General features: G+C 39.1%; 5 protein-coding genes across 5 annotated transcripts; all 5 read left to right on the forward strand.

Moving 5' to 3' along the window:
* The first annotated feature begins 328 nt into the window (after window positions 1-328).
* Window positions 329-1,285, forward strand: LOC6578370. Its single transcript, XM_032730548.2, has 2 exons — window positions 329-552; window positions 625-1,285. The coding sequence occupies exons 1-2, from the start codon at window positions 421-423 to the stop codon at window positions 1,018-1,020; spliced, it is 528 nt and encodes a 175-aa protein (XP_032586439.1). The 5' UTR covers window positions 329-420; the 3' UTR covers window positions 1,021-1,285.
* Window positions 1,286-1,617: 332 nt separating this feature from the next.
* Window positions 1,618-2,522, forward strand: LOC116804140. Its single transcript, XM_032730350.2, has 4 exons — window positions 1,618-1,668; window positions 1,729-1,887; window positions 1,946-2,119; window positions 2,182-2,522. Exons 1-4 carry the CDS (start codon window positions 1,618-1,620, stop codon window positions 2,395-2,397), a joined length of 600 nt encoding a protein of 199 aa, XP_032586241.1. The 3' UTR covers window positions 2,398-2,522.
* A 541-nt stretch (window positions 2,523-3,063) lies between these two features.
* Window positions 3,064-3,814, forward strand: LOC26528721. The gene is made up of 4 exons (XM_015163113.2): window positions 3,064-3,114; window positions 3,183-3,341; window positions 3,399-3,572; window positions 3,633-3,814. Exons 1-4 carry the CDS (start codon window positions 3,064-3,066, stop codon window positions 3,810-3,812), a joined length of 564 nt encoding a protein of 187 aa, XP_015018599.1. The 3' UTR covers window positions 3,813-3,814.
* Window positions 3,815-4,055: 241 nt separating this feature from the next.
* LOC26528161 lies at window positions 4,056-4,937 on the forward strand. The gene is made up of 4 exons (XM_015163114.3): window positions 4,056-4,161; window positions 4,221-4,379; window positions 4,435-4,608; window positions 4,672-4,937. Exons 1-4 carry the CDS (start codon window positions 4,111-4,113, stop codon window positions 4,855-4,857), a joined length of 570 nt encoding a protein of 189 aa, XP_015018600.1. The 5' UTR covers window positions 4,056-4,110; the 3' UTR covers window positions 4,858-4,937.
* Window positions 4,938-6,315: 1,378 nt separating this feature from the next.
* Window positions 6,316-8,055, forward strand: LOC6578371 (putative gustatory receptor 57a). The gene is made up of 2 exons (XM_002004248.4): window positions 6,316-7,550; window positions 7,759-8,055. Exons 1-2 carry the CDS (start codon window positions 6,396-6,398, stop codon window positions 7,873-7,875), a joined length of 1,272 nt encoding a protein of 423 aa, XP_002004284.1. The 5' UTR covers window positions 6,316-6,395; the 3' UTR covers window positions 7,876-8,055.
* The last annotated feature ends 16,958 nt before the right edge of the window (window positions 8,056-25,013 follow it).

Genomic DNA, 25,013 nt, shown 5'->3' on the forward strand with positions numbered 1-25,013 from the left:
TTATAAACGTATAAATATAAATATATATATTTAGAAGTATTAGTTATACGTATATGACATAAATCAATAACGGCGTCCCCATATACAAACCATATTACATTGCTCTCTATGAAATCAGTGGAAAGATCTCTATCCCACTTGAATTTCGAAATTAAACTTCTATAACAAAATCAATTAATAAAAATATATTTCATTAAAAATCGATTTGTTTTAAATTATGAACTGTCGCTCTTTCCATATATATATTACATTACTAAGTTGCCAACTTATTTCATAACTGAACAGTCATGGACTTGAGACTATTTGCGTTGGTCAGCGTGTTTCTGATATATCAAGGGGTGAATTGAAAACTTTTATTAAAAGTTCTAAAAAGCAAGTTTTGAACTTTTGCAGAGCTGCGATCCCAAGATAATATTCAAAATGAAAAAGATTGAATGCTTAACGAATCCCAAGTTTGTTTCGACATCGTTATGCGTTTTGAAAGCGATAAATTGGAATAAGGCAATCGCTCAAATGGATTGTGAGATTATTCAACCCGTACGCAATATGACTGTGAGTAAAGGATATTTTATGCAGAACTTTAAACAGAACTTTATGAACTAATTATTTCTTCTAATCTGGCAGGTTCGAGTCAGGGTTTACAAACAGGACTATAACAATCAATATCAGCCCTTTCTAATCGATGTTATATTGAATATGTGTAACGTGCTCTCGAAAAGGAACTTTTCGCCTTATGGCGTAATAATTCGAAAGCTATGTGAACGATTTACGAATTTTAATCACTCTTGCCCCTTCATAGGCCACATTATGGCCCGCAATTTGTACATCGATGAGAGCCTATTGCCGACATTCCCATTGGGTATCTATCAATTTTCAGTTTTCATAATGGAAAATCATGTCAACGGCTTCGACTACATTGGGGAAATCAAGATTTTTGTTCATGCCATGGAGATGGTTAAATTGAATAGAAGAAAAACTACGAAAAACATTAACGTAAGTTTAAATCAGCCTCCAAAGTAAAATGAGTTTTGCTAACCCAATTTCAATCATGAGTTCCTGAGCTCTGTCGATTTTTGAAAAAAAGAAATGCATAAATGTCTTGTCTAATTGGTTTCTAATACGTTTCACAGCAACGTCTATCGCTATCGCCTTTCTTTGCAGTTCTCATAATATTATTTACTTAAGTGAACCTATACCAGTTTGTAAAAAGTAAATCAACATATATATACAGTCGAGTCTCGATAACCCCGTAAAACGAAAATCGCGATAAGCCAATAATAATTCTCACTAATTTGAACTTCTGTGTAAATCGAAAAAAAAAAAAACGGATCCCCCTTGCCATTTCGAATTATCAGGAATGTTAACCTATTTAGACACATGTTCTACTATTTCATACATTATATATTTAGTATGCTTCGATTAGCAGTAATTACAAATATAAGTTCTTGATATTAAAATTATCAATATTATGACATTTGTGAATATATATACACTCATATGATAATGACTTATCGCTTCATTTATTATGTTTTCGCAGCAATTCAAAATCAATTACGATTTCTACCTATATATAGAGTGCAGGCACAGCCATTTAAAAAGTAAAGTTGACTCGGGGAAATGTACCTACTTTGGATAGTCTTCGTAATCCATGGAACGGCGTTGAGTTTAGTAAATAACACGAGAAATAGAGTAGATCCATAAGACATTACAGACTTTACTTTTTTTCAGTGCGCTGATCCAAAGATAGTTTATAAGTTTAAGAACGTCGAGTGCAGCGCTAACCCGAAACACGTAGAGAACCTCACCTGCTCCATTAAGGCGGTCGATTGGAACAAGGCGATTGTTCAATTCGACGGTGATATCGTTGTGCCATTGTACAATTGCTCGGTAAATAATAATCTTGGTTTTAAAATGCGGGTTTCTTTATAAAGGATTTCTGTTTCAGGTCCAGTTTGAGGTGTTTAAAAGGGGCTACACCAATACGTACCATCCATTCCTGATCAATACTACGTTTAATGTGTGTGACATCCTTGCAAAACGAAGCTTCTTTTCCTACGGTAGAATTTGGGTCAATCTAGTCAAAGATTATACAAATGCCTACCACACCTGTCCGTTTGAGGTGAACCGATTGCGATAACACTTGATTATTAAACTGAATAGAAACCTTTAACACATATATAGAATCATATATTTGTACGGAATTTCACCATGGAACCGGGCCTATTGCCAACTTTTCCTTTAGGCTTTTACCGTTTTACCGCTAAGATTACTGAGGGCTTTCCCGACAGACCAAGTACCAAACTTGCATTCGCCAAACTTGATGCTCAAGTTATGGAAATGATAAAACTAAGGAAGAAACTGAAGGTCAACAGAAATAATACAAGTAACCTATTGTAAGATGGGAGTATGAAATACAAAAACGTATTTCTCCATATTTAACTTACTTATCGATGTTTCTAAATATGCCTTAACTCTGTAATAAAGTGTATTAACCTTTAAAATCAAAAAATAAAACTGTGAAGTTTACTGTGAGCCAGCTTGAAATATTAGAATATGCTATACATGATATAACTCCTATGAATAAATATTGAAATGATTGCAAATCAGATTATGATTAAAGTATATGTGTATATATACCTTTTAATAATAATATGTCTCCTTCACTGAGTACTATTTATATTTATTTTCTGCTCTGTTTCCTTTGGTGTTTCCTTTTCTGGAGGTTGATAAATTGATCGATCGATTGTTGTATTATCCTACTTTTGATAATTTTAGTTTGTTGCCTCCATCATTTATATTGTATAAAATGGCGAATATCGAGTGCTCATGCATCTTAAATAGTTAACTACGCACATTTACATATATATCCACATATTTATATGCCACGAACATAAATCAAGTTTTAATTATGTCTCGATAATATAATGCTAATCGATTGCTATTAAAAACCTGTTAAGTAAATTTGTTTTTATTTTTAATGATATTTAAAATATTGTACTAAAACAAATGTGAACATCATCAATTTATAAATAGGAGGCACTTGACGTATTATCAGTGAGCGCAATGTATTTTCGAATCGGCATTATTTTCTATCTGTGGCACCTTTACAGAGTGGTAATACTCTCAAGAGCTTCTACCATATCTTATAAAATAGTATATTAATATGTTATCTATATATGCAGTGCGCTGATTCCGCGCTTGTGTATAAGTCGACCAATATTGAATGCTTCCCGGATCCCGCATTCGCCGTAAATGCAACCTGCTACCTCAAGGCAATCAATTGGAACAAGGCCGTGGCCTACATGGACTGTGATCTGATACTACCTCTGGCAAACACATCGGTAAATGGCATTTGCATGGTATTCCCATATATTATATTCCTTTCTTGATATATCTAGGTGCACATAGAGTTGTTTAAGCGCGACTACAGCAATCGATATCATCCGTTTCTGGTTAATGCAGTTGTCAATTTATGTGACATTATATCCAAGAGGAATTTTTTTACCTATGGCATGATGTTTTGGAAAGTGATCAAGAAATACACAAATGTAAATCACAGCTGCCCCATTAAGGTAATGTTTCCCTGTTCATTGACTGTTTGATGAATGTTTTATTAAGCTTCGGATTTTCAGGGTCATCTGCTGGCTAGAAATTTGTACATTGATGAGAAGTTAATGCCAAATTTCCCACTGGGCTTTTATCTATTTTCTCTAAAATTCTATGAGAACTACGCAGATGGACCTGCTCGATTCGTTGGCACTGTAAAGTTTTATGTGAATGTTAAGGAAATGGTTAAAATTAAGCAACAGTAGAATTAATTAAAAAAAAAAAAATAATGCTACAAAAAATCGAGAAATTTCTATTAGTTAATTGAAGTAATTCATTTTAAATTGCAAAAGTATTTAAGTAAATCCAGCTCATCGGTTGGGTTATATCATTTAATCACCATAAAATAGATTTCAAACTCAAAATTTTTATACCAATGTAAAATTAATTTTACGCTATTGCCAATGGTTTCGCCTCATTTAATCCGATTCCCCTACAATTAAAAATAACTTTGTTTCTCTGTAATATTAAAGTGCAGCCCTTGCCATTCGATCAGTCGACAAAATGTATTTAGCTTGGCTTGTCTTCGTAATCCTACTGCCAGACTGGAGTGCAGTTAAGTTCAATTAGAATGCAACAAATCTATTAGATATTTAAGGATTTTTCTCTTTCAGGGCGCCGAGCCCAAGATTGTATACAAGGCAACAAATATCGAATGCATTGGCAACCCGAAGCGCGCAGTGAATCTCTCCTGCATCATCAAAGCAATCAATTGGAACAAGGCAGTTGCCCAAATGGACTGTGATCTCGTTGTGCCTCTGCGCAATTTTTCGGTAAATAATAATGTCTAGTTTGAATAATATCAAGGTATAACAGTCTCTGTTGTAGATCCAGTTGGAGGTGTTTAAAAAGGGCTACAGCAATCAGTACCATCCCTTCCTGGTCAATGTCACCTTCAATGCATGTGACATCTTAGCTAAGAGAAGCTTCTTGCCCTACGGAACCATCATGTGGAGAACAGTCAAAGAGTTCTCGAATGTCAACCACCCCTGCCCAATTGAGGTATTATGATATTGAATACACTGATTTGTAAACTAGTTTAATTCTGATTCTTATCACATACAGAATCATCTATATGCGCGGAATTTATCCATTGATGAGAACATGCTCCCAGTTTTGCCTTTAGGCATCTACATGTTTTCCCTAAGAATCACCGACGTCTCGCCCAAGGGGCTTAGCGAATATGTTGGTGTCATTAAGTTCTACTTTCAAGCTATGGAAATGATAAGGATTAAGAAAAACATAAACTGAATAGAACACCAACAATAAAACCTAGCAATGGGTAATTATACTTCCGCAGTAGGAAGGTAAATAAACTGTATTGCTATATAGATCTTGTATTTGGGTATAAAATCTTACTCCACGCCTCATTCTATCTATTTTTATACCCTGCACCCATTGAAAATGGGAAATCAGGATAATGGTTTTGTGAAAAGTATGTAACAGGCAGAAGGAGGCGTGGCAGATCCAAAAAAGTATATATATTCTTGATCAAGGCAACGAGCTGAGTCGATTTGGACCTGTCCGTTTGCCTGTCTGTCCGTCCGCCCGTATGAGCAAGCCGATCTCATAAGAGCTAGAGAGCTGAAATTTGGCATGCATACTCGTGTATACCATGGGCAGTACAAGTTTATCTTATTTTTCGATAACTCATCCGATAACTTTTTATCGAGAATAATCGAAAAATGGACTTTGTTTTTTCAGCCTAATTTGAACACTTTTAGACCTAGAGACTTCAGATTTACTGTATATATACAGTTGATCGATACGAAGATTTCGTAATTAACAACCATTCTTCATCCTCTGTACATAATGTGCTTAATTAGTTATTGATGCATTTTGCTTCGCACAGATATCAGATTGATTGCTTCATTATAGCATGGCATTCGATAATTACTTGAATACTAAACAAGTAAGAAGGCTCCAGTCGAGACTGCTCGACTAGGAGATACCCTGAACCCTCTAAGCTGATATTCTAATCATTCTGCACTTCTTTTATGCACATGCATCCACACGCACGCATAAGCCCGTGCTCTGCTAAATGCGCAGTAAGCAGCGACTGCGCTTGGGCTGCGCTGCAGTGTGGGCAATATTATGAGAATTTCTTTGTTGAATAATTTCTTTTGTAGACATACGATCTTAATGAAACTTTTAGAACGTAATCATATGGTGAATATGTGTGTACGTTTAAAAGCACAAGTCTCTAGTACTTGAAATGCGTTTTTTACAAATTGGGGGCGAATGGGGCGTGGTATCCAAAATCTGTAAATTACAAAATCTTTGTATCCAATTACTTTATATACAACCCAAATTTGAAGTCTCCAGGTCTAAAAGTGTTCAAATTAGGCTGAAAAAACCAAGTCGATTTTTCGATTATTCTCGATAAAAAAGTTATCGGAAGAGATATCGAAAAAATATGATAAACTTGTACTGCCTATGGTATACACGAGTATGCATGCCAAATTTCAGCTCTCTAGCTCTTATATCTTCTGAGATCCTTTTGCTCATACGGACGGACGGACGGACGGACGGACGGACAGACGGACAGGGCTATATCGACTCAGCTCGTCGTGCTGATCAAGAATATATATACTTTATGGGGTCTGCGATGATTCCTTCTGCCTGTTACATACTTTTCACAAAACCATTATACCCTGATTTCCCATTTTCAATGGGTTCAGGGTATAAAAAGGCCACAGAGCTGAGCGGAAACATAACGCTCGTAGGATTCGAATTCAGTTGTCCACGCAACGCGACCGAGCTCTGATTCATCCAGCGAACTGGCAGTAATGGCGATTTTGTACTTCATTCGGGAACCGCAAAGTCTGCACGAATGCGTCAGCCTGATTAGCTGGGTGCAGTTCGTCATGGGCTGCAGTGGATTTTTCCAGCGAGCAGGTCGCTTTGTCAGCAACAAGTGGACGCGCCTCTACTCCCTGAGCTTCGTGAGCCTGGTAATCTATGGTCTGAGTGCCACCATCTATGACCTGCTGCAAAATGAAGTGCTGCTGGAGCGAGTGCTGCAGGTGGACAAGCTAGTCTTGTGCATCATGGCCATGGAGCTGTTGCTCTCCACGCTCGTCTTCCTGATCACAGTGATCTCGCTGCACTCCTGGTCGCAGCGATACGTGGCCATCTACCAGCAGCTGGCCGACATCGACAGGCGACTGATAGGCGAGTTCGGTGCCCGCATGAACTACGGCAAGGTGGTGCGCAAGCACATCGTGGTGCTCTTCACGGTGGCCGTCCTCTACTTGGGCGCTGTGAACATGGGTCTGGCGCGCCTGGCTGATGGCCATCACCTGGAGATCGTGGTGCCCGCCGCCCTCTGTTACATCGTCATCACAGGTGGCCCACATCTAACGGGCTTCGTGCACATGAGCCTGGCCGAGCTGCTGGGCATCCGATTTCGCCTGCTGCAGCAAATTTTGCAGCCGCAGCGCCTGCAGAAGCCGCAGCTGGAGAATGGCCTGCGTTCCCTGATCGATACGGTCAAGCAGCTGCATTACCTCGTTATGGAGATCAACGAGGTCTACAATGTCACCCTGTGGTCTGCCATGGTCCACGACTTCGCCTTGAGCACCACCGAGCTGTACATCATCTTCGGGCGTTCCTCAGACACCAGCAGCAGCAGCGCCATTGGGGACGGCAGCTACGGTGAGAGTCCGGAGGGGGGCGAGGCGATGGGCGTGATGCTGATGGCGTTCCTCTCCATCTGCATGCTGGTGCCGTTCTACAAGATGCTCATCGGGCCCGTCTACTGCAGCAACAGCATCGAGGAGGGCCGCAAGTGCTTGCATTTGCTCGAGCAGCTGGACAATTGGTTTCCGGGCAGTCCAGGCATTAAAGAGCTCGTGGAGTCCGTAATGCGCTGGCGTCTGCAGTTCAAAATCAATTTCACGAGTGGCAGGAGCACGGTGTACAACAAAACTGTTATTACTGTGGTGAGTGGGAGAAGCTGAAAGGAGGTGGAGAGAGGGAGGGAATAAGAGATGATGTGAGGGAATCCAAAGCACGATCTCTTGATAGATAGACTCTAAACAAGTTTGTTGTTTAGCCATCGCCATTATCATAGTCTCATTATTGTTGCCTCTCTCTCTCTCTCTCTCTCTCTCTCTCTCTCTCTCTCTCTCTCTCTGATTTCTCTTTCAGTATACCTCCATTGTGTTCAACTATTTGCTGGTGCTCATCTCATTCGCCATGACACAGCAGCTGGGCGAGCAGGTGGAGCAGCAGAAGGTCGCTCTGCAGGATTGGATAGGCATTTAAGAGAGGTACACCCACACACACACACACACACACACACACACACACACACACACACACACACACACACACACACACACACACACACATATACACATACTTACATACATAGTATATCATTAGCTAAATTAATTTACGGCTCGTTAACATATAAACTCCATAAATATGTCAGCGCAGGGCTGCGCCAGCTCTGGGATGCCACTGCACCCAGGAGGCACCCAGAAGGCCGTTCGCTGGCTAATGATTATAATGTTTGTCGTTTATTTTATTTGAATTTTATGCAAATAAGCCAAGCCTCGGAACGGGCAATCGAACGACCAGCCAGCCAGCCAGCCAGCCAGCCAGCGAACCACCAGGCTAACCAGCCAGCCATGCAGTCAGGCTTTATCATTGCGACCATGCCTACGGCTCTTCATTGAGCCTCATTTATGGGTGGCGCCACGCCTCCACCACACTCACTCTGCTCGACTTTGTCTTTGCCTTTAAACTGTGCCCTCGACAAGCGCAACAGAAGTGCATTAGAAAATATTTCTTAGTGCATTCCATTAGCACAGTAGACATTGACGGTAGGGAAAATAAAGCTAAAGATTTGGAATGCCAATAAATTATGCGAAAAGTAAATGAAGAGTGAAGCAAAAATATGTAATTTTTTATATTTGATTGAGGTAAAAGTTTGAGCTCATGAGCTCATAAAAGAAAGCTATAATATGAAATGATGAGAAGGTTGTGACTCTTTGATCGAATAGAGGATTATCTTTTAGATTAATGATAACGAAGTTAAATCATCGATTGTTAAAATAATCGAACGAATGCTTCCAGTCTTTGCTCAGGACATTTGCTAGTCGAGCATTCCTATACGCAATGCTACTATGATATTACGATATTCCCCATAGTCTCCATTTCATTCCACAATACTATAACACTCCGATTCACTTATGTACTACAAATCTCATACAAAATGCTAGTTCATAATTATTGGAAATAAAAAGAACAATAGGATAACCAAAAAGGCAACAATAGCATTTCGTTGCTGTCCAAATATCCTTTTGCGATTATATCGAGTAAAATTTGCTGTCGAAATAAGCCTAATAAATAGAGCATTCATTCATGTTGGATGTGTGGCATAAATCCAGATAACAAAAGCCGACGTAATTCGAGGAAGCAAAACAAAAAAAATAACAGGGAAAGAAGAGGGCGAAATAAAATTATTGTGAATGAGAACGAACTGAATGCGATTGCTGCTGTTATATGAAATTTATCGAACTGTGGAGGAGCTGGGCGGTGGAAGGTAGGCGTGGGTGTGGAGGGGTGTCAGAGCCAACCTCAAGTATTTATTGCAACGCATATTTACGCCCATCAATTGGGCAACGCGTAATTCGAATTGCTGCAACATTCCCATTGACCCATTGACGTAATTGAATAATATTTTTTCTCTCTTGGCATTCGTTGTGTTTCATATTCACCCCGAAAAAAAGGAAAACATTCCATGGGCCTCCAGCGCTGTCTCTCTCAATCTCTCAGTTGAGCATAAATGCAATCATATATCGGTCATATAATTTGCGATAATTGCTGCATACCAGAGGAAGAAGGCGAAGAGGGAAGAGTGATAGAGGAAGAAGAGGGAGAGAAAGAGGAAACTTGCCAGCATTTCAAACAGTTTTTGCCACTTAAATATGCACAAGAAGTATTCCAAAACAAAAAAAAAAGAGGAAAAAAATATCACCCGAATGTAATTGGATATTAATAGCTTGCACTTAACATATGACCTAATTACCACGCATACAAAACAGTTATAAAAAGTCTCCGATTTATATGGGAAACATTTCACGATTTAACATCAAAACCTAAACACGACGATATGATAATTGCCTATTTATAGTCGGCATTATTTTTGCTGGGCTGCCTAATTGAAGGCAGTTTGAATGGGATTAATGTTAAAATATAACGAGAGAGACTTTTAACAGAAAGTAAATATGAGCTGTTAAATTTAACATGCTCATGTTAGCAAGTTTCGAACTGTTAAGCTGTTGACGGTGAGAGAATGTTAAAGAGATTCATTCTACTGTTATGCTTAACAGGAAATGTTAGGTATAAGGAGATTCAAATGCTATTAATAAATGGCAAACTTTACGTTGCTAACGGCAACTGTTAGGCAAGCTTTTTTACCCAACAAACCAAAATTATATCAAATTTTGATTTCTTACAAAATAAACCTAGCATACGCTAAGGCACTCAAAAATCAGTAAGCAAAGTCTGCCAAAGAGAGCAAACAAATGTGTCTATAAGCACTTGCTGTTAACTTAACAGGCAAATGTTAATGCAAGTGCTATGTAAATAGAATTAGCAAAAGTACTTTGAATGCTGTGTGTAAGTTCTCATTGAGTTGCCGGGCTTGAGAGTACTTCAAGGCTTTTCTATGAAACATTTCATCAACTATGCACACAGAGACATTCGTACATACATATTTAAGTATGTACATATATACATACACAATGGCTTATGAACGTGACAATCAGCGTGTATGTGTGTGTGGGTTAGTGTGTGTGCCAGCTGCGAAGCTTTTGTAATGCTGGAGCCAAAACTCATAACAGCATTACCCGCTTTACTTAACTAACTCATTTAAAAGTTTCACTAATAGCATGTCACACATGTGCTTAGCCCAATTAAAATGTGGTCAGGGCGTGGCACATATGCTGCCCGCATGTGAAGGCAGCGGGCGAGCGGTGAGAGGCGGGGAGATGCTGCAAGGAGTCTAGAGCAGAGCAGAGCAGAGCAGAGCAAGGCATCTGTTCTATTTGATGCACAAAAAGTAACTGCAGCAGAATGCGTGCGCCATTGTGTCGTGTGGCACGGCCTGGCCTGACTTTTTCCATTTATATTTTAAGTGTTCTCTTTTTCATATATTTTGACACCCTGTAAGTTATGGTAAATGGTAGAGATTTTCCAGATGAATATGTAAGTAGAAGGCATGACACGGAGAACAGGATTATCTGGAGAACAGGATTATCTCTATAACGTCGAGACATTTCGAATTTGGAATCCAGCTTAAGATGACTAGATGAACGAAACAGCGACTCTTCGCACATTGTAGGGTATCAAAAAGTCAAGCTCACCCGACAGAAGCACTCTATATACAGCTGTCTCTCGTTCTGTCACGCTCACTCATTCACTCGCTTTACATCTCTCTCTCTCTCTCTGTTTCACTCTTAACTTAATTAGCAGACGGCTCATTTTTAATGCGTGCTGCAAAGTCTTTTTTGTCGCACCTGCATAAGGAATGCGAGCACAATGAAATGTTTAAGCGGGGTTTTCTCTCTATAAATACATACATATAAAGAAACGAGCGAAAAAGAGTTGCATAAAAGGATAACACAGCGAATTAAGGTTAAACGCTTCATTATAATTATGCGGCTCAGCGATTTGGCATTTGCACATGTTCCCCGAGCAGAAAAGGACATGCGGCCTTAGCAACACGCATGTCCTATAAATCATCATAAATACTCAGCTAATTAGCTTTAAGTGTTCTCTGCAAATATTTGAATTAGTTTATTGACAAGTCAATCAAAGCAGGATATAGAAACAGACACAGACACACGCACGAACGCACACACACACACACACACACACACAGAGAGAGAGTCAAATGCATTTATTTGCATATTTCACTTAAAGTGTCAAGCTAAGGATACACAGACAGGCCGGATAGACAGAGATGGAGATAGACAGAAGACAGACAGAGAAGCAGAGGAAACACTTCTGATTGTCAACAACACTTGCAAATTATCAAAACTTTTGTGTATTTACCCGACACGCACACACACACACATAGACATCCTGTGCGTGTCCTTTTTGGCTTTTTTGGCACAGATTTATCAAAGCTCAAAGCCAATTCAAATGCAAATAGAGAACGTCATATTATTTGCCAAATATTTAAATAACATTTCTATGCAAATATTTGTCAATTGACTTGTACAAATTTTGTTATTATAGATATACATATATATGTATGTATATTCATATAGTTATAGTTATTTATTTCTTGTGTTCTAAATGATTGCCAGCGATGCTTGGCCAGAGTTTGCCGACTGTTTGCTCGTTAGCTTGGTGTTTCCAAAGCTCTTCATAAAAATGCAATGCAATTTAGCTTAAGTTTTATGCATTTCATCATAAAATATAGAAATCTATATATATTTGTATATGATTGATAAGTAGAAGAGAGCAAACTTTGACAAACTCAAATAAATTTCAAATAATTAAAAATTTAATATACAATATATAGTAGTAGTTGTGGTAATAGTATTAGCAGTAGTAGCAATAGTAGTAGTAGTAGTAGTAATAGTAGTAGTAGTAGTAGTAGTAATAATAGTAGTAGTAGTAGTAATAATAATAGTAGTAGTAGTAGTAATAATAATAGTAGTAGTAGTAGTAGTAATAGTAGTAGTAGTAGTAGTAATAGTAGTAGTAATAGTAGTAGTAGTGATAGTAGTAGTAGTAGTAGTAATAGTAGTAGTAGTAGTAGTAATAGTAGTAGTAATAGTAGTAGTAGTAGTAGTAAATAGTAGTAGTAGTAGTAGTAATAGTAGTAGTAGTAGTAGTAATAGTAGTAGTAGTAGTAGTAGTAATAATAGTAGTAGTAGTAGTAATAATAATAGTAGTAGTAGTAGTAATAATAATAGTAGTAGTAGTAGTAGTAATAGTAGTAGTAGTAGTAGTAATAGTAGTAGTAATAATAGTAGTAGTAGTGATAGTAGTAGTAGTAGTAGTAATAGTAGTAGTAGTAGTAGTAATAGTAGTAGTAATAGTAGTAGTAGTAGTAGTAATAGTAGTAGTAGTAGTAATAGTAGTAGTAGTAGTAGTAATAGTAGTAGTAATAGTAGTAGTAGTAGTAGTAATAGTAGTAGTAGTAGTAGTAATAGTAGTAGTAATAGTAGTAGTAGTAGTAGTAATAGTAGTAGTAGTAGTAATAGTAGTAGTAGTAGTAATAGTAGTAGTAATAGTAGTAGTAGTAGTAGTAATAGTAGTAGTAGTAGTAGTAATAGTAGTAGTAGTAGTAGTAATAGTAGTAGTAATAGTAGTAGTAGTAGTAGTAACAGTAGTAGTAGTAGTAATAGTAGTAGTAGTAGTAGTAATAGTAGTAGTAATAGTAGTAGTAGTAGTAGTAATAGTAGTAGTAGTAGTGATAGTAGTAGTAGTAGTAATAGTAGTAGTAATAGTAGTAGTAGTAGTAGTAATAGTAGTAGTAGTAGTAATAGTAGTAGTAGTAGTAGTAATAGTAGTAGTAATAGTAGTAGTAGTAGTAGTAATAGTAGTAGTAGTAATGATAGTAGTAGTAGTAGTAATAGTAGTAGTAATAGTAGTAGTAGTAGTAGTAATAGTAGTAGTAGTAGTAGTAATAGTAGTAGTAGTAGTAGTAATAGTAGTAGTAGTAGAATGTAGCTATGCGAAAAAGGTGAATAAAGAAAGGGTATAATGGTTCCAAACCCAGTCTAGTGTACGTCTGGTTGGCTGAACTAAAGGTTTACTATAAAATATTCTGTATTCAATATTTTTTCTAATATCTGATATTCAACTGAATTAATTTGCAATCATTTTCATTGCATTTGCTGCAACTATAAATGTCAAATATATATATATCCATGTCTAGCTGAGCTTTATCATATCGTGTCAATATCCTCTGCAAATCTCATGCTGAAATTTCATTTATCAAAAATAACTATAAAGCCTTCACCTTGAGTATATTCCCATAACAAATATCATATATTGATTCAACTGCATTGAATTGCAGCTTCAAGTTTTATCCAGGGTATCTTCTAGTTATACTATCTATCTTCAGTCATTGTCTCTCACAGTCTAACTGAAGCGCACTCATTTGATTTTATTTTAATTTCTCGCCCACCTTCAAGTTGCCAGCTATCTCAGCTGTTCTATTGAGTGAAAGGCTTTTGCATATGAAAATTAAGTATACCACATGTGTGCCTGCTTTTAATGTAAATAATTAATGAAGCAATCAATTAAAACTCACGCCAGTGCCGTGGCCCTTTTTGGCACTGAGCTGCTGCTGCTGCTGCCGTTGCCGTTGCTGTTGCTGCTGTTTCGGCTTCACTTTTGTAGTTGTTGTTGTCTTCTGGGAAATTTTGTGTCAATTTCGAATGCAAATCCACTTAATTAAAGCAATTTGAATGCAATTTTACGTCTTCAGCATGTGTTTGAATTCATTAAAAATGCATTAACCCCATAGACGAGAGGAACATTTGCTTTGTTTCCCAGCTGCAACAACAGCAACAACAGCAACAACAACTGCAAACTGATGAAGCTCTGGGCTTTGCCCTAACGACGCATTTGACAAATGAAAATTGCATAGCCATAGCTGGAGGCAGCGCACGAGTCCGAACTTAACTTCAATTGCTAATGAGCCGAGGTGCCCAAAGAGGCGACGCAGCCTTGCACTAAAGCGTCTAGCTGGCATTCACTCGAAGCAGCAGCGGCAGCAGCAGCAGCAGCAGCCGCGCAATAAACATTTTTATGGCCAGATTCTAAATCAACATCAACTGAAGTGAAGCCAACTCGAGTGAGCATCAACATCGACGCGTCGCTTCACTCGTGCTTATTTATTTAGACAAAAATAAACACGTGGGCTTATGCATTTAAAATAGCATCAAATGCCATAGGAGCATCGCCCACTGTCTGCTCTGATGACACTTAACGAGGGCCTGGAGGAGCAGGTGCTCAAGAAATATTCTGATCTTGATGCGAAGCGCAATCAAAACGGCTGCAAAAACACTTCAGGCGCCAAGCTGAGCATTCTAGCCATGTCAGAGCGTAAACATTCTAGCCTCACTTGACACACACACTCGCATACACACACGCATGTGTGCCTCGTAATGGGGCGCAAATTTGCGAGGTGAGCTTTTAGCCAAGTCTGTAACTGGAATTGTAGCTGGCTGCAAGCGCAAGCTACTCGGAGGGAGGCTGGCATTAATGCATTTAGTAGTTGGCCAGGTCGTGCTCCAGCCCCTCCGCTGCTCGCTCTGCTCCTCCTTTCCGGGTCTCATGTTGTTTACACGGTCCAAGCAAACGACTTGACAAGTGCCGCAGCTGCAAGGACACCAAGGCGCAAAGGTAAAACTCAAAAATAACACAACGTATACCTGAATGCTTGTTTACCTGTGTGCGATTATGTGTGCATGTGTGTATGCATATGTGTGTGCGTGTGTGCGAACGCTCATCTAATTTAAGTGCAAAGAAACAAGCAAATTACAAGCATTTTGTGCAAGCTGCTTAAGCAAAATAAACGAGCGAAAGAAAAGTGCAAAGGTGAAGGCTACTTTTGGCCAAGGGCTTGCCCTACGCTCGACAGCGTCTCTCACTTTGTGTGTGTGACGCTTTTTGCTGTGTCATTTAAATGCATAACATAGCCGAAAATGCCTTAATACCAAATGTTAGGCACGTCAAGAAAATTTGGCTTTGGATTAAAGAGCCGAAAATATGCTAATACCCCTGAGCAGATCTCTGAGCAGGTCCCTTGAAATATATTTGTCCAGTTAATTTTTACAAGCACTAATAACATGCCAAACAAAAAATGCATATTGTACCAAACGTTTCATGGTAAAAAATTTAATTGCATACTTTTGGGCTGCGCTTGAAATTAGTGAAGCTGGCTTTGAGAAAAAAATATTGCCTACTTTTGTGGGCAAGCAAAATTTACACTTAATCCCAGTAAGCCCTGACTATGTTTACTTATATGAAAAACAGCTATAATTTTCTTAGATTTGACATAGAAAAATTGCAGAATCGCAAACAATATATGTATGTGTCTGTTCAGCTAGAGCATATTTGCTCACTCGCACTTAATGCACTCGAATGCTCGGAGCTGACACCCCTTAACAGATTCAATCCTGACATATTAGCGATTTTCCATCTGTTTTGTATTGCATGCGCTCTCGCTACACTTATTTGCATATTGACCACACAAGCCAAAATGCAGAGCCGCAGAGAAGCCAAACCAAATCCGTGCAGCAGCTATGTACGCTCGCTACACTGAATTCAACAGCTGCAGCAGCAACAACAGCAACAACAACAACACGGATTTGCTGGTGCTATCTGTCACACATTTGGACACACAAATTCTGGGATTAAGCATGCGCTGGTCGCCGCTCGCCGCTCCACAAATTGTAATTACAGTCTGTCGGCACTGAAATGGCTGAGCGACAAGTCAATGTAGATAATGCGATTGGCGAACGTGGCGTATGCTTAATAAAGTGCAGCAAAAATGCAAACAACAAAAGTCGCCGCCCAGCTGAAAGCTATTTTTAAAGCTGCACATTTTCGGCAATGTTTTAAGCATGTTGCCGCTGACATCCGGCGGATGTCTGTGCCAGCAAGTTGAATGACTGCAAAGGAGCGAGAGCGAGATGGAAAGCAATTCGCTTGCTAGCAGAAATTGTCGATAGCTAAGCTATAAGTGAGCCTGTATGTGTGTGCGTGTGTGTGTGTGTGTCTGTGTATCGTGTGCTTGTGTATCCATGTGTCGTGTGTTTGTGTGCGCTTAGCTATTTTCGAACAGAAATTGCTTTGTAATTTGAATTTGATTCTGGCAAACAATTTGGCAATGCGGAAATTGAAAGCTCACGCTGCTTTGCCGCTGCCGCTGCTGCTGCTGCTGCTGCTGCTGCTGCTGCTGCTGCTGCTGCGGCCAACTCTTAGAGCTTGGCAGCATAATTACAAACGGAAACTGTGGCAGCAACAGCAACAGCAATAGCAACAACAACAGTCCCCGCAGCAGCAACAAGCAAGACGTTGCGAACTTCTTGCCCCTAAATGCTGGCAACAAGCTGCAAACGCAGCGTGTTAAGAAACTTTCGCGTTTCCGGCATTTGCTAAATTGACTGACTAAACAAATCCCAGCACACACAGAGGCACACACGCACACACACACACAGGCACACTCAGAGGCACACATACTGTCACAGAGCACTCATATGCTCTGCACTCTCTCAAGTCAAATCCACTTATACGAAGTTCACATAATGGTCGACGACCCGCAGCAGGCGCATCCATTTAATTGAAGTGAAAATCACATTCTGTGTCAGCGCAACGCCTTTTGTTGTTGTTGTTGTTGCTGTTGCTGTTCGTGTTGCTGCAGTTGTTTTGATTGTTGTTGCTGCTGCAGCTGTTATTGTCGCTTGTTTACGCTGCACTGAGCTGGCGCACATTGCGTATGCGCAACATTGTGCTCAAGACGCAAACAAAGTGAGAAATGTGCTTTATTCAAGCAGCTGTATGGGCTGGTGTGCGAATGTGCGAGAGCGAGTGTGTGTGTGTGTGCGTGTGCGTGTGTGCGAGGGAATAAAGTCTTAGAGAATTGCAGTAAGCCGAATAGTTGGGCAGCTACTTCTTAAACTAGTTTGCAGACATGTTGAAAATAAATTTGACTTTAATTTATTTAATAGCTGTTCAGACACGAACATAAGGATTGCAAGGATCATCATTTCGTCAAGAATACTAACAATTATTAAATTTGTATTTGTCCTGTATATTGCTAAGAAATCCACAGATAGCAGTTCTGGACGTTACACACTTTGGCCCCCCGCAAAATGTTCACGCATGAACATATGAATATACGAAGATCGTATACATGCCTCCGACGCACTCTACGACTAGCAGGTAGTGCGCTGGGAAAAGATAAGGGTCACATGTACGGACTGTATAAATAGACAAATGGACACCAACCCTTGCAACCCTAGAGTCAGATATGTAAGAGACGAACGCTGAGCCTTACAACCTCAGCGATAGGATAAGAATAGCTAATAGACCCACGCGGAGCCTTACAAACTCTGCGATAAGATAAGAATATGTAATAGACCAATGCTGAGCCTTACACACTCAGCAATAGACGCACTAGATTTAAGGGTTGAAATTATGCATGAGTCTGGGTATATAAACCCAGGCTCAGAAGAATAAAGATCAATACGAAACTAAACACCAACATAGTTAACTGTATTCGTTCAATAGCTGAAATTGAAACTCTGCCAATGAAATTTCAAATATATTTTTTTTTAGAAAATAAAACTGAAGAAAAACCTTATTTAAAAAGAGAGGCGAAGACTTACTTTCAATAATTAAATAAATTATTATTATTATTATTTTTAATATTATTATTATTTTCATTATTATTATTATTATTATATATTTTATATCCCAGTAGAGTGTATTGATTTTTCTCTAATTAGTTTGTTTTTCTGTCTATATTTTTGTCTAGCTTTCTAGCTTTATGACTATATGTCAATTCCTCTGCATGTCCATCATCTTCGAAATATGTCTGCCATTCTATCAGTCTGTCTCTCTATCCACATGTCTGCCTATCCATATGGGTCTATATATACATACGTATATCTGCATCCCCATATATGTATTACTCACTCTGCCTATCTGTCCATATGTACGACTGCATCGATCTCAAGAGACTAAAGTTCTGTTACAAATTACTTACTATTACTATTACTGTTATATAGCTCCTCTCATTCTACCCCAAATCAAATTCTTTTTCTGGCACGCCCATTCGATTTATGCCTGACATTAAAAAGCTAAATAATATTTGATGAATAACAATAAAGTAACTTTATTATGGTCATATGTAAACCTCATTAGTTAAGCACATACCTTGTAGCTACTATTCTAATGCAGTCTCCAGTAGGTCAGCGGAAGCCTTTGCTTTGCACGCGTCGCATTTGCCAAGGCCTTGGTCTACATTTTTATCAACATTTTAACTTGGTTGCTTTCAACACAAAGACGAGCACGGCAACAGCTCTGCACATGTATGTGTGTGCGTGCGTGCGTGCGTGTGCGTGTGCGTGTGTGCATCTGGTTGAGTATGGGATGTCCGCACATTTTGGTCAAGCTTTTGCATTTGACTTCACTTTGTGCTATGCCATTTTAATTCATTTAAGCTGTGCAAATGTGTGAGTGTGTGGCTCTTTCTCTGTGTGTGTGTGTGTGTAAATGACAGAGGCTTGGCAGTGGGTTGCGTGGCTCAAGGTCTATATAACTATGCGCACCATTACGTTAAGTGCCGGTGGGCAAGGACGAGCGTCCTGCAGGATGCGCAATGCATTTGTCATTGTGGAATGCATTTTAGCAAAATGTTTTTTGGCCGCACGTTTGAATTACATGACACAAATAGCAATTGCAACACGCTGACTCTGACCATGCCACCCACGCCCTCCCCCCTCCAGCCGCGCTCCCCTTGCAGTGTTGCAACTGCTGAAATTAATATTTGCACTCAAAATGCAATTTTGCTGGCATTTCCTTTTGTTCGCTTGTTGTCGCTGCTGTTGCCTGCCAGCAGCAGGAGCTGGAGCAGGAGCTGCAACTCGCCTACTATGCCCTACTCCTCCTCCTTCTGTGTATGTGTGTATTTTGTTGTGGCAGCTTTCATTTTGCATTTTCCGTTTAGCAGCATGACAAATGCAACAGCCAAACAAACAGCTGAATGCATCGCGTTTCCACTTTGGCTGCCCATTTCTCAAAAACATTTTTCGGCCAGGCTCTGCAGCTGAGATGGTGATGTTGCTCCTGCTGCTCCAGCTGCTCCTGCTGCTCCTGCTGCTGCTGGTGGTGCTCTTTAAGCCTGACATATGGTGTTTATTCAATGCATTCAGGTGTCAAGGTGCTTTGCTTGGCAACACCCAACCCAGCTCCGCCCGCTAGCCAAGCAACCTACCTGCCAACCAGGCAGCCAGCCAGCAATAATTAAGCAGCTGCTGCTCGAGCAGCTAGCACTATAATTGCATTATTCATGAGTCTGTCGCATATGTGTGTCTGTGTGTGTGTGCGTATGTGTGTGCTATTTTAGTGACTCAATTGCACAACAACGCAGGCTGCAAACACCGCCAACAACTGAGAGTTTGACAGAGAGTGCACGACTAGCGGATATGCTCGGTCCACAGCCGCAAAGGGATCTGTCAATGTGTGCATCCAGGAGCAACGCGACGACTGCATTGGCCAGCAGCAAATAACTGAAACATTGAAAACTGAAAATTGGACACGACATAAATGACATATAGACACGAAGAGCAAGGAGAGGAGGTGGAAATTTCAGATTTTGTATTTATTCAAAGGAATATGGCAGAGGTAAGGGAGTGCTTGAAGAGGGGAGCAGGCTTTTGTCTGATTATAGCTAAAGACTATATACATAAATAAAAAAAAGAGTTAACTCGTGATTTAATAGTTCGTAAGAAACGTATAAACTTGTCATTTGAAGAGGAACTAAAATACATTCTACCATACCTAAAAAACACTAACATATCAAGTTTCAAGTCTTTAGCTCTCGAGTCATAAATTCATATTGAAAATTTTCTATTTTCTTTCTATTGTCAATCAGAGCTAAAATGTCAATCCTCTAACTCTTTGACAAAGCATTCTTAAAAGTAGATTTAAAATTTTTAATTATCTTATCAGACATATTCAGCTGAGCTCTAATCGACTCAAAATCCGCTGACCAATCTGTTATTTAAAGTGCATATAGTTAGCTTATTTACCTACCCCCACCACTCTATAGAGAACGTAACTACCCTGTTTACAGGCCATTTGCAATGGATACTCCTTAAGTTGGTAACAAGTTCAAGAACTCAATTTGGTCTGCTGCAGTTTTGAGCTCTCGAGCTTCGAGCATCCAACTGCAGCTTCTTGGCCTCGTTTGCTGTTGTTGCCTACTTCGCGGCGTGTTTTAATCTCACAAGCAAATTCATATTAAAACTCCGTCGTGTATGCTCTCTCTCTCTGTCTCTCTCTCTCTTGCTCTCGCTCAGTCTATCCCCCACTTGTGCGCTTAACTTTCAACTGGCGCAAAAGTTGTTAATTTTGCATGCCAACTGCAGTATGCGCACTTTATAAGGACCATCACACACACACACACATAGAGAGAGAGGGACACATATACATACACACACACATTCAAACACACTAGAGCTTATTTGCCACTTTTGTGTAGTATTATTTGCTTTTGAGCTTTTATTTCGTTCGTTGTATTTGGCAACAATTACTTTGATGCCAATCTAATGCATTTTAGTTGATATTACCAAAAGCGGGGATTGCGGAAAGAGTGGGGGAACTGTAGTGGGGAGGGAAATGCAAAAAAGAGAGGGGGAAAGGGATATGGAGAGGGAAGAAAGGTAAAGAGAGGGCAACTCAAAGGGAACCGAAAAGTGAAAGCGAGATCTATGATAGAATCCGAAGAGGGAAATTTGCGGAGATGTTTGTAGAAGCAACTAGGAAGTGCACGGAGAACCAGAAGTGGGACGAGGAGAAGGAGAAGTGCAGGAGAGCCTCGCTTACAAGGCAATACCAAAGTCAACTGCTACTTTGCGAGCTAAAAACAAAATTGCATAATATATTTACCATATTATATTATTACCATATTATATAAAAACATTATGAATATTTACTAAAAACAAGTAAGAAAGCTCTAGTCGAGACTGCTCGACTACGAGATCCCCTGAACCCTTGGAGCAATAGATATTTCAATACTTTTTCGCGACTTTCAGCTTACACAAGAAACACGCACACACACACACACACGCACGTACGCACACACAGGTATACATACACACACACGCATACAGACACACATACACACACACACGCATACAGACACAAACGCATACACACACACACATACACACACACATACACAAACACATACACAAACACATACACAAACAAGCAACCACGCATAAACACGCATGGGCTGCAGTGTGCGCTTACTATGAGAACTTAATATTTAATAATAACTTTTTTTTATAGACGTACGATCTTCATGAAACTTTTAGATTATGATTATAACATGAATATGCACGTAATTGCCAAAGCACAAGTCTCTAGTATTTGAAATACGCTTTTTACAAAAGTGAGGGTGAGGGGGTGAATTTAGAGGTGGGGGGTAAATTTTAACAAAAACCGAAATTGTATAAATTGCATATAAGCATACATTAAAAATTTGGAGACTCTAGCAATAAAGGTGTAAAAGATATAATTTTATAACTGGGTTTCGATAAGGTTTTTTATCGATAAAAAAGATCGAGATGAGTTATCGATTTTTAATGATAAACTTGATATGCGCGCTGTAATTACGGACATTTTAAAAAAAATTTGAAGTCTCTAGCTCTTATATCTTCTGAAATCGACGCGTTCATACATACGGACAGACGGACAGACGGACAGACGGACAGACGGACAGACAGACGGACAGGGCCAAATCAACTCAGCTCGTCACCCTGATCAAGAATATATATACTTTGTGGGGTCTGCCACGCCTCCTTCTCCCTGTTACATACATTTCAACAAAACCATTATACCCTGATTTCCCATTGAAAATGGGTTCAGGGTATAAAAAAACAAGTTTTTGAACCTGCAATAAATATTTTATATACAATAGAAAATAAAACAATGTGAATAGAATTTTTGTTGCTTCTATACTATACTATCCAATACACATATATTTCTGCTTTGTATAGCATTAATTTGCATTAATTTGTAACTAAATCTATTTTTGATTTATATTAAAAGTCATTTAAAAATAATTTTTAATATTTCTCTTACAGAACCCATTTACCCATTCTCCACCCATTCTCTCTCTCTCTCTTCCCATTTAAAGAGAGAGATAACTATTCGTCTGGCTGTCGACAGCAGCAGCGGATGCTGTGGGTTAATCACAGTTGCCTTTGATCCTGTCTGAACTCGTGTAGTTTGCACCGACAACAGCTGCTGCTCCTGCTGCTCCTGCTGGCGCCCCAGCCAGTGCCGCTGTTCCTGCTACAGCTGTTGCATCTGCCTTTGCAACTAACGGGATTTGTTTTCTTATGTGGGTGTGGAAGCGACGCTCGCCGCCAGCCAAAATAAACACGCAACGAAAATGCTAATGAGCCTCTCTGTAATTAATTTTCACATAACACAAATGCAAAGGAACACACGCATACACATGCACAAACACGCACACGCACACATGTGAAGCTTTACTTAGGAGAATGTGAGGCATATTTAAAAGGTGTTTGCGCGTAACTTTTGATGCAATTGCAACTAATTAAAAGCATATTACCTGCTGGCTGCAAGCAATATGAACACACACAAAGGCGTACTCAAGCAATGCAATGATAATAAACACAATGCTGCCTGCAGGGCTCCACAAAAGTTTTGACAACTATTGTTGCAGTATTTGTAAAGCGAGTGAGATGAATGAGAGGTAGGAGTAGAAGAGTAAGCACAAGTAGTAGAAGTGTAGTAGAAGTGCGTATGCATGCGTAGTAAAGTAGGAAAATAACAGTAAACTAAAGTATTGTAGCTTAAAGTAGAATATAGTAGAATGTCTTGGTATATAGTAGTATATAGTTGTATATATAGTAGTATGTAGTGGTATGTAGTAGTATATATAGTAGTATGTAGTGGTATATAGTAGTATGTAGTGGTATGTAGTAGTATATATTAATGTATATATTAGTAGTAGTAGATATAAGGCGGGAGCAGTATAACATATAGCAGTTAGTAAAATCTGAAAAGGTATTCTTCTTAATTTACGGTATTTTATAGTTGCTAATAGTATTTATTTTTGGTTTATAGTCATGGACATTCATTAGTTAATACAAATATATTATACGAGCTATACACGTCATGTTCAACTCTTCTTCGACAGCAGCCACAGCTCATGTCCAAGACAAGACAAGTTGAAATAAATACATTTTGATATCAAGTATACGACGTGGGAGCCAGAGGAGAGACAAACAAAGCCCAAAGTGATATGCATAACAAATAAAGCGAATGGCCAAGGCCAAAGTCATTTGTGCCACAAAACAAACACATTCATAGCTCATCATCATAAAAATATGGATAAATAATGTATATATACACATACATGCATATATATTTAGTATACATGTAAGTGAGAGCCGATTCTCATATAATTTGACATTAATTCAGCACAGGGCTCAGACATACGCTGCGAGCGCAGCATTTCGTACATATATATGTTTGTTTGGCCAACTTTTAGTGACAGTGCATAAGCCACAGTGAAGCCTCAATGCGCGACCGACAGCGGCGCTAGCGAAGACAGAGGCAGAGCCAGAGCAAACAACGATTGCTTTTTACTTGGTAGGCAATTTATGGCACATGAAACAAGCATAAAAATAAAAACAGCCAGAGGAGAGGGCAGAGGTAGAGCAAGACAGAGACAGAGAGAGAGAGAGAGAGAGAGAGAGAGCGGATATATACATATATTTGTAGCAGTCATGAAATCAGAAAATAATCCACATGAAGCTGCCACAGCAACCGCAGCAGAAAACAAATTCGAATGAAAAACTTTCTAATGAGTCCGCATTACAATTTCAAATTTGTAGCGCAAATTATTATAAAAGTTTCCCTTTTTTTTTTTTTTTTTTTTTTTTTGTGCTTGCTGACTGAACAACATGCCCAGACCCATATAGACACTATATATATGATATGAATGTATATATATAGAAGGTGGCATACAAATGCCACAATATCTTTTACACACACACACAGAGAGAGAGAGAGAGAGAGAGGGAGAAAAAGAGACAAAGATATAAATGTTAACATGCAGATACATTTGCAACTACAAGAAGCCCAGTTTTTATTGCTTTACAAAGTATATACATATGTATGTGTGTGTGTGAGGGTGTGCTTGTACCCTTTATTTATGACATTTTCCATAGTTTTGTCAGTTAATAATTAATTTATAATTATCTTGCAACACTTGAAAACAACAGACCAAAAAAAAAGCAAGTAAAAAGTGCTCCCCGAGATGTGCTCGACTGGAAGACACTCCAGAAGAGCCTGAGCTGTCCTGTGGAATAGTTATGTTTGTATATAATGTAAGTACTATATCTACTATCTATCTGTATTATAGGATTATCAAATAGCAAATTTGGGGGTTCTGTAAGTGTGGATATTCCATAAATATACGATGTGATCCCAAATTACTTAAGTCCTAAACCGTTTCTAATAGATTGTAGATTATTATCTACTTGAATTTCATTTTGTAGTCCCAGATGGACAGACAAACAGATCGAAATGAAGTCAACTCCTGAGGCTGCTACAGTACCGTCAGCACATACATTTTTCAGTTGTCAATCTGT

The sequence above is a fragment of the Drosophila mojavensis genome, unplaced genomic scaffold (genome assembly GCF_018153725.1).
Source record: "Drosophila mojavensis isolate 15081-1352.22 unplaced genomic scaffold, ASM1815372v1 contig_80, whole genome shotgun sequence".
Lineage (NCBI taxonomy): Eukaryota > Metazoa > Arthropoda > Insecta > Diptera > Drosophilidae > Drosophila > Drosophila mojavensis.

Bases quoted from the DNA above. Each gene is read 5' to 3' on its own strand.
- LOC6578370 (XM_032730548.2), top strand. From the start codon at position 421: ATGAAAAAGATTGAATGCTTAACGAATCCCAAGTTTGTTTCGACATCG. The intron at 553-624 runs GTGAGTAAAGGA...CTAATCTGGCAG, and splicing joins AACCCGTACGCAATATGACT to GTTCGAGTCAGGGTTTACAA.
- LOC116804140 (XM_032730350.2), top strand. From the start codon at position 1,618: ATGTACCTACTTTGGATAGTCTTCGTAATCCATGGAACGGCGTTGAGT. The intron at 1,669-1,728 runs GTAAATAACACG...ACTTTTTTTCAG, and splicing joins ATGGAACGGCGTTGAGTTTA to TGCGCTGATCCAAAGATAGT. The intron at 2,120-2,181 runs GTGAACCGATTG...ACACATATATAG, and splicing joins ACCACACCTGTCCGTTTGAG to AATCATATATTTGTACGGAA.
- LOC26528721 (XM_015163113.2), top strand. From the start codon at position 3,064: ATGTATTTTCGAATCGGCATTATTTTCTATCTGTGGCACCTTTACAGA. The intron at 3,115-3,182 runs GTAATACTCTCA...CTATATATGCAG, and splicing joins TGTGGCACCTTTACAGAGTG to TGCGCTGATTCCGCGCTTGT. The intron at 3,342-3,398 runs GTAAATGGCATT...TGATATATCTAG, and splicing joins TACCTCTGGCAAACACATCG to GTGCACATAGAGTTGTTTAA.
- LOC26528161 (XM_015163114.3), top strand. From the start codon at position 4,111: ATGTATTTAGCTTGGCTTGTCTTCGTAATCCTACTGCCAGACTGGAGT. The intron at 4,162-4,220 runs GTTAAGTTCAAT...TTTCTCTTTCAG, and splicing joins TACTGCCAGACTGGAGTGCA to GGCGCCGAGCCCAAGATTGT. The intron at 4,380-4,434 runs GTAAATAATAAT...TCTCTGTTGTAG, and splicing joins TGCCTCTGCGCAATTTTTCG to ATCCAGTTGGAGGTGTTTAA.
- LOC6578371 (XM_002004248.4), top strand. From the start codon at position 6,396: ATGGCGATTTTGTACTTCATTCGGGAACCGCAAAGTCTGCACGAATGC. The intron at 7,551-7,758 runs GTGAGTGGGAGA...TTTCTCTTTCAG, and splicing joins ACAAAACTGTTATTACTGTG to TATACCTCCATTGTGTTCAA.